Source organism: Periplaneta americana, chromosome 11 (genome assembly GCF_040183065.1).
Source record: "Periplaneta americana isolate PAMFEO1 chromosome 11, P.americana_PAMFEO1_priV1, whole genome shotgun sequence".
NCBI lineage: Eukaryota > Metazoa > Arthropoda > Insecta > Blattodea > Blattidae > Periplaneta > Periplaneta americana.
The window spans coordinates 159,476,537-159,493,248 of NC_091127.1; the positions used below are offsets into that span (position 1 = coordinate 159,476,537).

Here is a 16,712-nt window from a genome sequence, read left to right on the forward strand (position 1 = left end):
TTCATCATAATTATACAGCATTTATGTTTTGTTAAAAAAAGAGAATAAAAATTATCGGTCTTCATGCAGTTGAAGTGATTAATATGAATCCCAAAATTGCAATTTTAATAAAAGAATATATTGTAGGTACAGGTTTCCAAGTACAAAACAATATTTATCTGGCTAACTTACAGCCAAATAAATATTGTTTTGCACTAGCACATCACGTTTCTCTCGCATCTTTCTGAAGGGCTTGTGGCAATAATATGTTATGCCAAATTATTAATTTCATGACTTAATAGTAGTTCTGTCTCATAGATTTTCCAAGCTGTTTATTATGGATTGTAAAGCACAAATTCCAAAAGGTGGCATCACAGGCACAAAAAACATTAAACTTCAATGTTTAATAATTGATTACAATGGCATAAAATTTATTGATATTTAAATTCATATTTATTTTGTGACTTAACATATTAGTGCTCCAAGCCCACCATTTGACACATAGTATACATTTTCGGAGATTATATACATATTTATCATTGGACTTCAGCATTTTCAACAAGTTTTTTTTTTTACAACGTATTTCTGATGAACGTCTCTTTTTAAATGTTAAGAAATATATTCACCACTGAATTCGCTGTCACAAACCTTACATTTGGCAAAATATTCGTTTTTTTTTTTTTAATGTGCAAACATACATTGTTAAGAAAATTAATTTAAATTTAATGTAATTATTTAGACCTAGAAGAAAATAGTTACTAGGTAATGAGAAAATTATACAATTGATCTTAATTTTGTGAAGGAGGGACTTTTTGCGTCCCGCCTGAATCGAAGCAGGACTCGGGATTTTTTATATGAAAATAGGGACATGTCTGCCAAATCGGGACATCTGGCAACCCTGGTGCACTGAGAAGATAACTCCTGATCTAACTTGTAAGCCAGGACTTGAAAAGTCCCAGTTCAACATCTGGGACCTGTAAGATGTCAACTGTTTATTTCAGTATTTTACTTATCAGTAATTACTTAATTTCTCACCTATTTACTTAGTAATGTCTTTCTAGAAGAGAAGAGTTATAGACTATAAATCAAGTAACTGATCTAGTTTTTCCATCTTCAAATGCAATTTGACTGAGGCATGATTACTCCTACAAGTACTCACATTTCATTGTGCAGAACTACACAGAACTGACCGAGGGAGTGTTGTACTTAGTATTTTAGATCCTAAAAATTTCGGACATACTTATGATTTATGAATAATATCGCATCTAGTAAAACTAAATGCATATCAACGTATTAAAACACTTCGACATTTGTTCTGACATTTCTTTCGAAATCAGACATTCACTGTTTCTTGAAATAAAGTGAAATTTATTAAGAAGTTACATAAATGAAGTACAGATTGACATCACGATGGAGGAATCTTTCTGTGTTTTGTTAAATTTTGTCAGTGACATATCTTTGTTATCTTACCATACTGAATCTAATAAAAGTTTGCGTTATGTTGTAAATAAAGCAACACCATGCCATTTCTGTATAATATGTATTCTTCTTTTTAACACATTCACAAACAAATAAGCACTTCTTGTGTTTTAGTCCTTTTCTGCAATCGCTGTTAGATGTTTATCGGTCTCAGCTTCACCTAGAATCCTGAAATAACAGCACACTATTAATTCATAATTCACAATTTCACACTTTTGAACTGATTTCTCTCCAGCCAAATACTGTACACAGAATGAACACGAAAAACTTACAACAGGAAATAATCTTGCAGTGTAGGCTTTCACGGCCGGAGTCTATAGATGTAGATTCATTTTCCGGGCTGAGAGGCCGTGGTCTATTAGTTGGTTTTATACCAGACGTTTCGTCTGCAACTGCGGCAGACATCTTCAGTGGAGTGGTATACGAGGTCGCAAGACTCTTCTCGGCGTACCTGAGGCAACTGATCCTGTGTCTGGTTGTGCAGGCGTATTTATAGTGCGGCTCGCGGGCCGAGGCCTGTTGTCGCTGCGGTCCGCGCCGCTTTGTTCGCTGCTCCCGTTCTGGGTTCTGTCCTTTTGTTGTAGTGGCTTCTTATCTGTTCTGTTTAGGACCGGATACCAACACTTGTTTAGCTTTACGCCTTCTTCCTTGCGATTAAAGACTGACAGAACATAATAGGAATTGCCGCCTAGGACAGATCGACAGATCGGCAGTGGCAGCACATGCCTATCAAGAGGGCGATCACAACATAAGATTCAAGGACACGGACATCTTGAGCACGACGACGCACTTCTTCCCCCGTCTACATAGAGAAGCGATCGAAATACATAAACATAACAACAACTTTAATCGCAAGGAAGAAGGCGTAAAGCTAAACAAGTGTTGGTACCCGGTCCTAAACAGAACAGATAAGAAGCCACTACAACAAAAGGACAGAACCCAGAACGGGAGCAGCGAACAAAGCGGCGCGGACTGCAGCGACAACAGGCCTCGGCCCGCGAGCCGCACTATAAATACGCCCGCACAACCAGACACAGGATCAGTTGCCTCAGGTACGCCGAGAAGAGTCTTGCGACCTCGGATACCACTCCACTGAAGATGTCTGCCGCAGTTGCAGACGAAACGTCTGGTATAAAACCAACTAATAGACCATGGCCTCTCAGCCCGGAAAATGAATCTACATCAACAGGAAATAAATTTAACTTAACCTTTATTTCGTTAATGTGGAAGTGTGTGTATTAATGAAAATTAAAAATTCAGTTACCTGAATTCTGGATTGTCTTTGGTAACAACACCCACTTCAATTTCAGAGGGCTTGAAGTCCACAGACAAGACAGTGGATAGGCATGTAATGGCCAGCTGGAATCAAAGCGTAATTCTTACACCATCTGAAACTTTCACATGTTTAACGAAGTGGGCAAGGGGAACACAAAACAGCATCACAACTGAATCTTCCTAGTTCATGAAAAAGTGAAAGAAAAAAGTTAATACCAATGCCTTTTAGAACAACTATTCTTTTAGCACGCATATAAGCGTTTTTTTTTAATTAACCTATTGATAACTTTACATTTTACACAGTAAAATAAATAAATATATATTTTTTTTTATTTCACTTAATAAAAGTCAAAACAGAACTGGTGTTATAAGCAGTGAGACTAGAGTACTTTATTATAAAAGCAGAACAGACAGTTTAAATATGAGATTGGGTAAGGACAAGATTACGTATGAGCTATTCCATCTCAAATCGACCGAAATATAGAGAAAATTGACCTCGCAATTTTTAAATACAATGAAACTTTTTTTGTACGTAGAGAACTGTGATACAATGCTTGTGCAGAGTTTGAGGCATCAGAACTTCATAGTGTTTAAATTAAAAATCTTTAAATTTATCGTATTTTCATAAAATTAGCAACTTTAAACTGTTGTAGCTCCGAAACCCTTTCACCCAATGATCAAACTCATGGTTTATTTTGATGCTGAGAAATTAAAAGTTTATACTGAGATATAAACAGATTTTCTTACTTTTTATGGAAATGGAGAAATTTAGATTTTTCCTCATTAAGACGCCTTTGCCTAGGAAAAAATATTTTTAAAATATATAGTTAGATTCCGCATTGAAAGTACAAATAAACACATATTTTTTACTGATGGTATGTTGATAAGAAAGTATTGAAAATATCAAATAAAGAAAATAAATAGTATGCGCGTGAACTAACCAGCTGACTGTGAGGCGGGAGCTAGCCGAGACATGCAAGGCCAGGAGACAAACACGTGATGTTTCGTCTAGTAGCGCATAGCTGGGCTAGCTTTATCACAGGTTTTCATAAACACAGGAGTAAAATGACGCCCAACACTCGCTTATTTTCAGCTCTCGACCAGTGTGTGCGGTACTGTGCCGTTCAAGTCCAGGTGTGTGAAAATAATCTATTTAATACCCTCGAAACTTACTGCCATACCACTAAGCAAACAATGCCAAATCCCTCTTAATAATGGAAGGTTTTTTCTCAATTTTTTTTTTTACATTTTTACAAATTGGCAAAAAGCCTGAAAGTAAGTAAAATCGTATTATCTGTCTCTCTGTGTACAATAAAAATAAGGATTACTTCTTAACATAACCTAACAAATGTCAGCTTCACAAAATGACCTCCCAATCAATGTTCTGTAGTAAATGGTTCCAGAGTTCTGAGCGCTGAAAGAGGCTTGTTTTCATAAAATACGCTAAATTTGTCGCTCAACAATATGAAAACCGTTTGACTTTCGATAGTATATTTTTGAAAATGCACTCTCCTCAGCACCTTGTATAAATAGGGAAAAAATTAGAGTATAAAAAAAATGCAAGGTTTTTTTACTGATCGATTTCATATGGAATAGCCCGTATGCAAGTTTGGGGTAGTGAAATATTAAGTTTTCATTGTATTTACATATAATTAAAATACACATTAATTACATATCAATATTTTAATACAGAAAAGAATAATGATAGTTACATTGTTAAAAAAATGTTTTCTTTTTTCTTTTTTCTGGGCAGAAAGTATATGAGATACTTATAGGCTGGCTTCAGATCTACTCTTCAATTTCTTCTATTAGTGATAGTTCTTTACTTATTCTATTTAAAGTGTTTCCCCATGGTTTTATTATTATGGTGGAGGTTAGCACGAATAGGAATTAATATTTAATTTTAATGGCATCATGATAATTGCAGACACATAACCAACCATTGCATAAAATCAATACCGTATTATTGTTTAAAAGCAAAATGCTCCATATGTCAGATCTTCACTTACAGTACAACTGATGTCAATCGTTTGGGATTCAATATGGCGGATTGTTCTGCTCACAATATAACAATGACATCATGGTGAGGTAACCTCAAGGACAGGCAAGGCACTACTTATAAAACTATTTCAAAGCAGAAAAAGTTCAGTGTTCTAATAACCCTACACAAGACACAAGTGTGTTCAAATTTAATGAAGAGTAATATTTGTAAAATAGGAAAGGCAAGAATCAAAAATGGTACCTGTGTGCTAATTTTAAAAAATGTAACAGATAATAAACTTCCTAAATCAATGCAAAGACACTGTAGCCTAATAAGAATATAATTTTCGATTCTTGAGAAAGGATGAAGCCTAAGGGTAAAGACCTTTAGTGTATATTGACAAAACATGGATATACATTCATTCTCTCACACCTGTTTTGCACGAATACCACAGAGAAATTTCTTACAAATTAAAATTGACACTTTTACTTATTATACAGGTATATATACTTATTTACGGCTTTTAGAGAACCCGGAGGTTCATTGCCACCCTCACATAAGCCCGCCATCAGTCCCTATCCTGAGCAAGATTAATCCAGTCCCTACCATCATCTCACTTCCCTCAAATCCATTTAATATTATCCTCCTATCTACGTCTCGGCTTCCCCAAAGGTCTTTTTCCCTCCAGCCTCCCAACTACCATGCTATATGCATTTCTGGATTCGCCCTGTCCATCTCAAATGTCTGGACTTAATGTTTCTAATTATGTCATGTGAAGAATACAATGCGTGCAGTTCATATAGGTATATAAAGGGTGTTAAAAAATAACGTTTATAACGTTTCAGGGATGATAGAGAAGGTAAAAACAAACATCTTTTTTATCCCTCCACACTTTGATCGTTGTGTCAGGAACCACCTAAATGCTACATTCCCCGATCGTTGGATTGGCAGGGGTGGGCCTGAAATATTATATAAATTAATTTTTTTATTTTATTTTATTTTTTATGTTAAAATTAATTTACTGTTTTTGTATATGTGGCCACCTCGATCACCGAACTTAACCCCACTGGATTTCTCTTGTGGGGAGACATGAAACGTCTTGTGTATGAGACACCGATCGATACGGCAGAAGACTTAGTTGCTCGCGTTGTTGAAACTGCACATGTTATTCGAGACAATGTTGACTTTTTTGAGCGTTGCAGACAGTCCATAGTACGAAGGTACCAGTTGTGCAATGCCTTCAATGGATGGCAGTTTGAACACCACCTCTAAAACGACAATTGGTCTTGTTCCTTATGGATTATACTGACACTTACGTACACAATAAACGGCACATCTGCCAAAGTTTTGTCACTTACAAAAGATGTTTGTTTTTACCTCCTCTATCATCCCTGAAACGTTGTAAACGTTACTTTTTAATACCCTGTATACCATACATAATATGCACTGTTGTAATCAGTACATTACAGCAAACATACAGGACCACTGAAATATGTATTACTGCAGCACACACAATCAGAAGACTTATTAGGTAAAATAATTGTAGGAATTCATGAACAAAACAGTCTACCTTACTTCAAACAAGAAGCACTGCTAAACAGACACAGACTGAAATTAATAATTTTTAATTAATTAATTATTCGTGTATTTCATTATTAAAAATTCTAATTAAATTATTACTCGTATTAATAAAATATATGAATTCTTTCGCAATAAAATTATACTTCTCACACTCGCTTTCTACTTTTTCTTGTGAGTTGACTGTTTTTCTTTCACATGCATTGTAGATAAATTCACGAAGTTCAAAGTCTCACAGTTTAATGCTAACCTACCATTACATTACATTAGATCATACTATCTGATTGTTTCTCTTTTCGAGCCCCAGCACAGTACACTGCCGTCAATACAAGTTCTACAGTTCTCACTGTCAAGTTATGAATCCCACTATAGATTGACAAATCGAACTGAAACCCTGACCGAGTTACTACGTGAGCGCTGGCTGTCTTGGGGAGGAGCAAGTGAGAAAGAACGGGGGGAAGGGAGAGAGCACTATGCACTATGTACTTGCAGGTCCACTCACAGTTTGTCAAACCAGCTAACAAAAGCATTAAAAGGTTGACTAGTTGCCTGCAATGCTAGCATAATGGAACCTTCCTATACTAAAAGCCAGGTTATGAACCGACTAAACAGGAAGTAGTTGGAAGGGCGAGAGGAAAGTGCAGGTTAGAGGGGTAGCCTGTACAGTGATGACACGTTGAGTGTGGGGCGTTGGAGGGGAAAAGGAGAACGGAGCTTTTCATTGGACCTCGCGTGAAAATGTCGTCTGCTAATGAAAATCTGGCAACGGAATCACGGAGACAGTGTAGACAAACTTTCCAGTTCATTTGTAGTACCACTTGCATTACGAATTGCATTTCGTACCAGCGTCATTAGCTCGTGCTTTCTTAAAAACAGTAATTTTAATTACTAATATTGTTGATAGTGTTATCGAGAACTATAGACAGTAGTTATTTTAAACATATCGGTAACAAACGCTGAACATGCTTTCAATCTCGTGCCGCTATGTGGCAACAGAGCTCAGAAAGAGAGCAACAGAACGTTGCTTCCGGTTTAGTCGGTTCATAACCTGCCTTTTAGTATAGCCGACAGTCGAGGCAAAAATGAAGAATCCGTTATTGTGGTAATACTGGAGAGTGGTTCTTCTATTGGTCGCGATGCCCACGCACACCCTCTCAGATATTTACGTGGTGATTGGTGACTGAATGACGAGGAGAGAGGGAGGGAGAAGAAAGAAAGAGAGAGATTCCAGAAGTTGGCGTGTTTTACGGGGTTTCACTTGAAGTTGTCAAACTATAATTAAAAGATAAATTTTGATAATATAATGTCAAGTCAACAGTACACGGTATTAAAACTAACCTGAATGGCTTCTTCACTTGTATATTCTTGCTTCTTCTTTAGCTTTTTCTCCAAATAGCTATTAGCTTCCGTTTGTTTGGAGCCAACACTTATAGCTCTATAGCCGCAGAAATACCCAGCAGGATCTGTTTTATAAACACAGGGTCCATTTTCATCATCATACGCTATCAGTATCATACCTGAAACAAGAAATCATATTAGAAAATCAGAATCAAAACTTTCAAGTGTTACAAATTTATTTATAGTAATCTTTACGGGAAGTTCTCAAAACAGTCATCAGATTCGAACCAAACTTAAAGTTTTTAATAAATTATTAAGCAAAAGTATTGTCGGACCATCGGATCTGTGCCCCTTCAGCGCTGTCGTCGTTCTTGAAAAAGTTAACGCCTGTACTCACTCCACTTTCCTCCCACAACATCAAACAGCAGACCACGAACCTTGCCGAATAGGGATGTTGCCAAACTTCCATCAAACAGTGTCATAAATAACTGGTCCTCCATGTTACAATATCATTTCTTTCAATCAAAATACATCTTGTATTTCTACATTTTTTAAACCTAAATCCCATGTCTCGAATCACTTTCCGTAGCATTTCTCTCAAACCTTGGAAATTATTGCTTCTCTCGCAACCTTCATTAATTTCTTCATTGTCGGAACTTCTTTCTGCACGGTATAAAATTCTTGTAGGCCTATCTTTCTTCTTAAAATATACATTGATTCATATCACCTACAAGAATTAAAGATTCCCTTGGTCTGTTCTTCCCTGGTAATTCTATCTTTTCATCTCCTGCACAGACTCTCTCGCTCCTTATTTTCTTGATTAGGCGCTCTGACCTGCCTATATAATTACATAACATATTGTATTATCAGTATTAGTTAAGTAAGTAATTTTAATATGTAATCAATTGAAATAAAATAAGCCTCACCTGTAATCGCAGCTGCTCTTTTCGTTGCCTTATTTATAGGAACGAGATATTGACCTGTTTGTTTCTCTTAATCGCAAAATGCTATTACGTACTTGCTTAATAATATTTCTTTCGCCACTCCGTGCTACAGTATTCATGTTGAGTTGACAACACTGGACTGCAAGTGCAAATAAACTGTCCCGCAAGAAGGCTCAAAATTGTGAGTAGTGGGGGAGAGAAAGGGAGAGAGATAGGAATGCAGGGAGAGAAATGAATTACCGAGGCTGAGAAGGAATTAGGGTTCAGTTCGTATATCTTACGGGGGCACAGATCCGATGGTCCGACAATAAGTTAGGCAACTTATGAGATTTAATTTTTTTTATTAAGGTGTTTATTTCAAGCAGACTCACTCTCTTAAGAGATTAAATGATTTTGCTGAAATTTCTTTATAACGAAACAACTTACTGCAGCCCAGAGGACGCATTTCTGCATTCTGAGTGTACACTTGTGATATATCAGCCACTCGGCGACACAAGGCATCGACAGGAATTTCATATCCATGCTTGTACTTCCAATTAGAAGCTTCATAGCGGGCACGCTGCACTTGAGACTTGCTGTCAGCTATAAAACAAAAGTGATCCTTTAATAAAGGAACAAGTTTTGTTATTAGCACTAGTAAGGAAAGAAAATACTTAAAGTAAGGCCACAGCTGTTACATTGAAGAAAAAATAATCAAAACAAATTTTATTTTAATTTTAACACAATTTCATCTAAGAACAAAGTAATAATTTTTCCTAATATTAAAAAAACGTAAATACTCTCGAAATATTTACCATAATAAATATATTTATAACTTCAGTTCAGGTCACCTAAATAATATTTCACACCTCCCAAAATTGTAAAGATACCATCTATCCACTGCCACCAGGTGCTTGCCCACTTGCAGCCAATCAGAAAGAGACTATCATGCCATCTATGTCAGAGATGTAGAATGTTTTTGTTTTACCCGTGGTTTGCAAAGGGAAGAGTGCTGTGAATCGTTCGTTGACGATTCAAAAGAATAGTTGGAATCACAGACTGGGAAGAATCATAATGATTCGTAATATATGATTGAATCATTGAAATCAATTTCTGAAAAAGAATCGTGTTGCCCAACTCTAAGCTACACAGACTGAGGCACAAGGCCGAACAATTCTATAGTATAACGGGATCCAGTGTTCGAGGCAAAGCAGTGGCAACCTTATTTCAAATAATGTGTGCAACCCAATTTTTCATTAAATTCCGGAAAAAAATGTGCACGGATATTTGCGTATATATGGCATTATTATTATTATTATTATTATTATTATTATTATTATTATTATTATACGTACCATATTCATAATGTATCTGATGAATACACCATGATTAGATAAGGACACACTATTATTTCATCAATAGTTTCAAAGTAAGAAAAAAAAAATAAAAATAATAGCATGTTTAGTTAATGTTAATACCGGGTATACAATTTTTAAAGTTGTAGGGCCGTATTCATAGACATTTTTAGTGTGGGCTTCCGGTGGATGATCAGCATTTTTCGTATTATAAACCAGTGTTAGCCATAGGATATGACAAGTAACCAGTGGATAGCCGGGGCTAGCTTAGTACGCTCGTAGCACACGCTGCGAAATGTCTATGAATAGCACCCAGAGATTCTATCTTGTTTAGACTGACTGAAGAAATAGGATTCACTAAAATTTCTAATCCACTTTTAAAGTAAAAGGTTATAAATTGTTTCAAACTCAGACTACAATAGTTTAGACGCCTTTTGAAATTCTCAGGAGAGAAATTTTGAGCTCTAGCATTAGAGAGAATTCCTTCCTGGCAACATCTCTGAAATTCATCACTTGGTATGTTAAATGATCTTCCTCGAAAAGTTATTATAGCAGTTACTTGTGGGAGCTCTGTATATTTTTCTTCTGTTATAAAACTGGATGTTTTTGAGCTGCTGCTCCTGAAATAATAGAACTGATCTCACAAAAATAAACCAAATTACTCACCAATCATTCCAGTCATAACACATCCAATTCTAGATGTTAACTTGAAAAGGTGAGTCACAGTTGAGGAATCAAGTAGCTTGTCCTGTATAAAAAGAGAAAATAAAAGAAAAATTCGGTTTTATTAAAGATGGCATGCTGCATCTATAACACGTTCTGCCATGTCTAATAACATGCACATATCACACTGCATTCATCCTGTATAGTAATAACGTGAATGCACGTCAAATAGAATATAAATACGTCTTACTTGGTTCCCTGCACATTTTGCAATAAACAGTTTAGTCATCTGCATATTATTTGCTGAATCACTGCACCATTTTCACTGAAGATACAAAAAAGACTCCCTTAACTAATTAACTGAATATATATTATTTTAATGTACCGAAGTACATATGATATTTCCATGCAGATATTCTGCGTCATCATACGATGAGAGGGAACTTAAGAGTTGGAGCTTAATCTGAGACGATTCTGTTCGGCACCGGGGTGGTAGCCGATGTGGCTTAGTGGATAAAGCATCAGCACGCAGAGCTGAAAACCCGGGTTCAAATCCCGGCACCGGAGAGAATTTTTCTCCGTTCCATTACTCTTACTTCGTATGATGACGCAGAATATCTGCATGGAAATATCATATGTACTTCGGTACATTAAAATAATATATATGATATGCGTAAATCACTTCGTGATTTAAGACGGCGCTTATTCCGTCGGATCCCAGCCAACTAGTCACTCATTACGAGTGCACCTCAGTACATGTGTGGACTTCGGTCCTATGTTCATAGACATCTATGACGTAGTGCAGAGGGCGGCCACTAGAGGGAACCCAAGAGTTGGAGCTTAATCTGAGACCTTTCTGTTCGGCGCCGGGGTGGTATCCGGTGTGGCTTAGTGGATAAAGCATCAGCACGTAGAGCTGAAAACCCAGGTTCAAATCCCGGCACCGGAGAGAATTTTTCTCTGTTCCATTACTCTTACATCGTATAATTAACTCAAGTTTTCTTCCATATATTGAAAAAAAAAAAAAAAAAAGCGAGTTCACTTTCATCTGGACTAATGAATCTCAGAAAATAATTTTAGCATTTTAGTTTAATTTTGTATCAAAAGATATACAAACATTCATTTCATAAAGCTCCAATCTATCAGTATTATTTCGTAACACTGCAAATACTGTGAGAAGTGTAAAAACACAGATGAGCTCTTAAGAGCAATTCCATGTGCGAAATAAGACTATGTATGCTGCATGCACTAGATGTGTGTGTTTTTCCAATGCCCACCCGCTTCACTTGCGTGATTCGGGTTCTGCATACTGCGAATAGATGGCAGAACTGTGACCCATTTTCAACTTGCACATCACTTCGGCGGGCCACGTTGTGCACGATGTGTATCTGTGTGAAGAGTTATTTCATGTACTAGGGTGAGTGTATGTTAAGTATTCGTGTAAATGCATTTATACAGAAAGATTCAATAAACCTATTGGATTTTTTGGTAATTTCATAGAAGACGGGCACTTGGTTGAATGTAGTAAGCATTACCAACTTTTTTTTACTTCAGAGTTAAATGTTGGTGAACTTTTAGTGACTTTTATATGTTAGTTCTAGGTTTTTATACTAGGTGTCACCGTGATTTTCTTTTAATTTGATTGGTTACAGTTGTCATTTGTTCTAGAATTTTCATTAATTTTGAATGGATAATGACGGTGTCAGTTGTTCTTGGTTGTTTGACGTGAGTGGTGGTTATATTATGTCTGATGGCTGAAACTTGAAAGTTTGTCATTTTATGATATTGTGAAATATGTGTGAACTTCAAACAAAGTATTAAATTTTGGGTTTTGTGTCGATTATGGTTTAGTTGTTTCGCTGGTGAATAAGAATTGTGTTGAATTTTGAGGAGAAAACTGTTTTTTATGTTGTTTAAAGGAATTATTTACTGAATTTTCTGTATAAGTTAAGGTGTAATAGTGTTCGAAGAGAATTTCATTCAGTGTAAACACATGATTTATTTATGCGAAGTTGACTGTACGACAAAGTGTTGGTTCAGTACTTTATTGCCTGCATAGTGTGTTTAAATTGCCTTAAAGCCTGTGTCATATACTTGAAGTGAAGTGGTTGTCGTTGAAGACGTCGATGAGAATTGACGTCAATGAGAAATGAATTTTATTTGATAAGGTGATAAATTATTATTTGTTTTGTGTTTTAGTGATTTTCGGGGGTAAAGTGCGGACGAAAACTGCCAGAAAAGTACTGCCAACTATGAAATTCGAATGCCACCAAACGCCAAAACAATCAAAGGTGAAAAATTAATTATATTTTAATTTATTTGGAGGGCTTTTTCCTCTTTAAAAATATAGATATATATTTGATTTTCCATCTCTTTTTTTTTTTTTTTTTTGATGTTTGGTGACATTTGAACTTTATAGTTGGCATAACGTTTTTTGTAGTTTTCGTCAGCCATGTTGGATTTTGCCCGTCTTCTAGGAAATTACCGATTTTTTTTTCCTTCAAAATGGCAGAGAATTAAAGAACACTGCCTTTGCAGTTTATGTAAGCTATGAAATCTCATTTAACAGGTGTACAGGTAAACATTATGATTTAAATTAGTAAATTTGAACTCATTCTTGTACTTTTTTTTAATTTTTAAGTATACTCAATTATAACAAATTTCTTTAAGCAATGAGGATGAGAGTGTTAGTTGGGAGGCCAGAGGGAAAAAGACCTTTGGGGAGGCCGAGATGTAGATGGGAGGATAATATTAAAATGGATTTGAGGGAGGTGGGATATGATGATAGAGACTGGATTAATCTTGCTCAGGATAGGGACCGATGGCGGGCTTATGTGAGGGTGGCAATGAACCTCTGGGTTCCTTAAAAGCCAGTAAGTAAGTAAGTAAGTATGGGGATGTACACACAGCAATTTAAAACGAAAATTACCTACATCATTTATAACAATAACAAAATTAATTTCATACCCACAATGAAAACTATTCATGCTTCAATGACTAGGCACAATAACTGAAAAGTGGGTAAAGGAATGTCCAGATGTACTCCTAACATTCTGCACCACTGTTTAAAATGCTAAGTACTACGCTCAAACAATTCCTGTATTTTATATGGCATGGAACATCGTTAGGAAGAACACGAATTAGATAATATCACCTAGCAATGTCGTACTCTAAAACAGTCTAAATGTTTCACAACGTCTTGAGTTTTGTTAATAATGTTTCTGAAGATATTCAATTTTGAAAGTGTACACAGGTGTACAACCAATTTTTCATGTGTAAATAAAAATAAAATACTGGTAAGTCGAAATTTCACATGTAGGCCTACCTGTCTCCAGAATAAATACTGGTTGAAATAAGATTAAAAATAAGACATATTCTTCAATGATGATCATAATGATTTAAAGCTAGCATAACGACTCCAGTCTTTAAAAAATCAGTCACATGTGCCCTAATTTTGTTATTTACAAATAAGCTGTCTGGTAATGTGGTACTTTTATAATATGCAAGATGTGTAACCAGAGCAAGAAGATATCTTCTTGATTTGATCTGGAATGTACACACGAAAATAAATTCAAGTAAGGATCATGCTGCCACTGCATGAGAAGTCACGCATACGCCACAACAAAACTGTTCTTGTCGCAAGCCCCTCATCTAAGCTAGGTAATCTACTCGCAATATTTAAGCAAATACATCTTGCCGCTAACACTGGTGCTATATATCAGTAATGTTCAGAACGAAGGCGATAGAGAGAGAAAAAAAGCAAATTTCTCCTTCTAATGATGACACAGACCAAAGCCATGTCCTTATGTTGGCCACATTGTGTATTTAGTTCAATTTGATCATAACCCTAACGGCATAGCAAATTCTCCAGTTTAGCGGAAAAATTAATAACAAGAATGTCAGAAAAGGGCAGCAAAGCAGGACTCAAACTAAACGTCAAGAAGACTTCGATCATGACTACAAGACAGGATACTTCGATAAAAATGAATGATGAAATTTGAAAGTGGATAAAATCAATTTTCTGGGCATAGTAATATCAAAAGTAAGCAGTTGCACGGAAGAAATAAAAAAAGCGAATAATTCTAGGAAAAGCAGCAATGAAGAAATGTAGTAAGTTTATAAATGATTCAGGAATATCAATTAGAACCAAAATGAAGCTAACCCAGGTAATGATCTTTCCAACAGTATTGTACAAGTGCGAAAACTGTACACTAAAAATTGCATACAAGAGAAAAATAGACGCTTTTGAGACGTGGTCATTGAGGAGGATGCTAAAAGTAACTGAGTTGACAGAGGAACAAACACATCTATTCTGCAGGAACTGAAACCTAGTTGCTCTCTGGAAGCTATAGCCACAAAGCTTAAGCTGTCATATTTCGGGCACACACAATTAGTGAGAAAATCGTCAGCAATGGAGAAGGACATCATGTTAGGAATAGCTGAAGGAGGAGGAGGAGGAAGAAGAAGAAGGTGATGGCATGATGAAGTCAAGAAAGCAACCAACCTCTCATGGACAGAGATAATGAACCTGGCTTGAGATAGAACCCAATGGAGGAAGATAATCAAGAACGCGACAATTCAAGTTGTAAAGAAAGGCTGGCAACCATTGCCGTGTATATCTAGCGTGGATCACCAAGGATCACTTGCATTCTATGTACTAGTACTACTACTACTACTACTACTACTACTACTACTATTACTATGTGACAAGGTTAGTGTGTTAGTTCAGAGGATTATTTAAGTGATATGAAGCCGAGGAATGTGAAAATTAGCGAAGTACGTTTTCTCTCCCGTGTGTAGTGTGGGGGGGATACCGAAGTTTCACCCATATTTTAAACATCATACTACTAAAAAAAACATCCTTTTAGGCGATGCTTTCATTCAAAAACACCATTATGCCCATTTCGTACAGAATACTCCACAATAATTTTACAGATATACGATGTAGTCAAAAAAAAAAGTGTAAAGGCTAAAGGCTCATTCACGATGAAAATTAAACATAACGTAAGCGTTAACTAGAATGTAAACGTTACGGTAAAATCAAGAAGTCATACCATCATTCACGATGGGAACATAAACATAACAGCAAACATACTTGGTAACCATGGAAACATAATAACGACGCCATTTTCTCATATTCTGTCGTATACTTCAGTGCTCCACGATTGTGTTCTGTTTGCAAATCACGTAAGCATAACCATGAAAGTTTGGAGTTTGCAAACTTTCATGTTAATGTCTTACGGTAATGTTAATGTCAGTGTTTATGTGAATCATTGTGAATGATCCCATTTGGTAGCTTGGCCGCAAACTTCTGTGTTTATGTTGCGATTATGTTTAATTTTCATTGTGAATGGGCCTTAACAAGGTTATTAGAGGAGAAAAATTCACTCCGGAGCCGGGGATCGAACCCAGGTCCTTGATTCTATGTACCAAGTGCTCTAACCACTGAACTACGCTTAAGTTCAATCCACAGCACCGGATCGAATACCTCTCCTTTAATGTTTTTCCTTTTGCGGCCTTTGTTATATTCTGTAGGACCAAAAATTAATCTTTACGTATATACATTGTAACAATGATAAAAATACCAACAGGCACTTTCTTCTGAGTTGCCACTACAGCTGTATCCACGCCTTTTAACGCAACGGAAGTCAGTCCCCCTTGGTTAATAGCCTTGAAAGCATATTCTGTAAGAAGATAACAAAGTTATATACAATATTCCGAATATTTCATGAGAGCTTATTAGCAAACACACAGACCGCCTAGTCATGCTACCTGCATTTAAGCTTTCAAATTATTTTTGATCAGTAAAAGTTCTTGGCACGTAAATAATATTATATAAGACTGTTATTGAATTGTTGATAATCTACAAACAAATACTTACCGACTTGATACAATCTACCCTCGGGAGAAAATATAGTAATGTGTCTGTCAAACCCAGCGCTACTTCCTCTCGCCATGTTTATATCGTATTCTCTCACATTGTCACATTCCTTTATCTTTGACTACACCAAACGACCAAGGATTATAGCATCCCCCTAGCCACTACCTACTGGATCATAACCTATAGTATGCGATCTAACAAGGCAGTGACCCTAGCGAACTTGCTCTCATAACGAGCACAGAAAGAATTTGAAGGAAAAA

At 36.2% G+C, this 16,712-nt stretch overlaps 1 protein-coding gene across 1 annotated transcript; it reads right to left on the reverse strand.

Moving 5' to 3' along the window:
- Window positions 1-1,502: 1,502 nt before the first annotated feature.
- LOC138709502 (proteasome subunit alpha type-6-like) lies at window positions 1,503-16,610 on the reverse strand. Its single transcript, XM_069840314.1, has 7 exons — window positions 16,453-16,610; window positions 16,161-16,255; window positions 10,575-10,656; window positions 9,001-9,156; window positions 7,631-7,809; window positions 2,723-2,817; window positions 1,503-1,626 (listed from the first exon to the last, which is right to left on the reverse strand). The coding sequence occupies exons 1-7, from the start codon at window positions 16,526-16,528 to the stop codon at window positions 1,569-1,571; spliced, it is 741 nt and encodes a 246-aa protein (XP_069696415.1). The 5' UTR covers window positions 16,529-16,610; the 3' UTR covers window positions 1,503-1,568.
- Window positions 16,611-16,712: the final 102 nt, after the last annotated feature.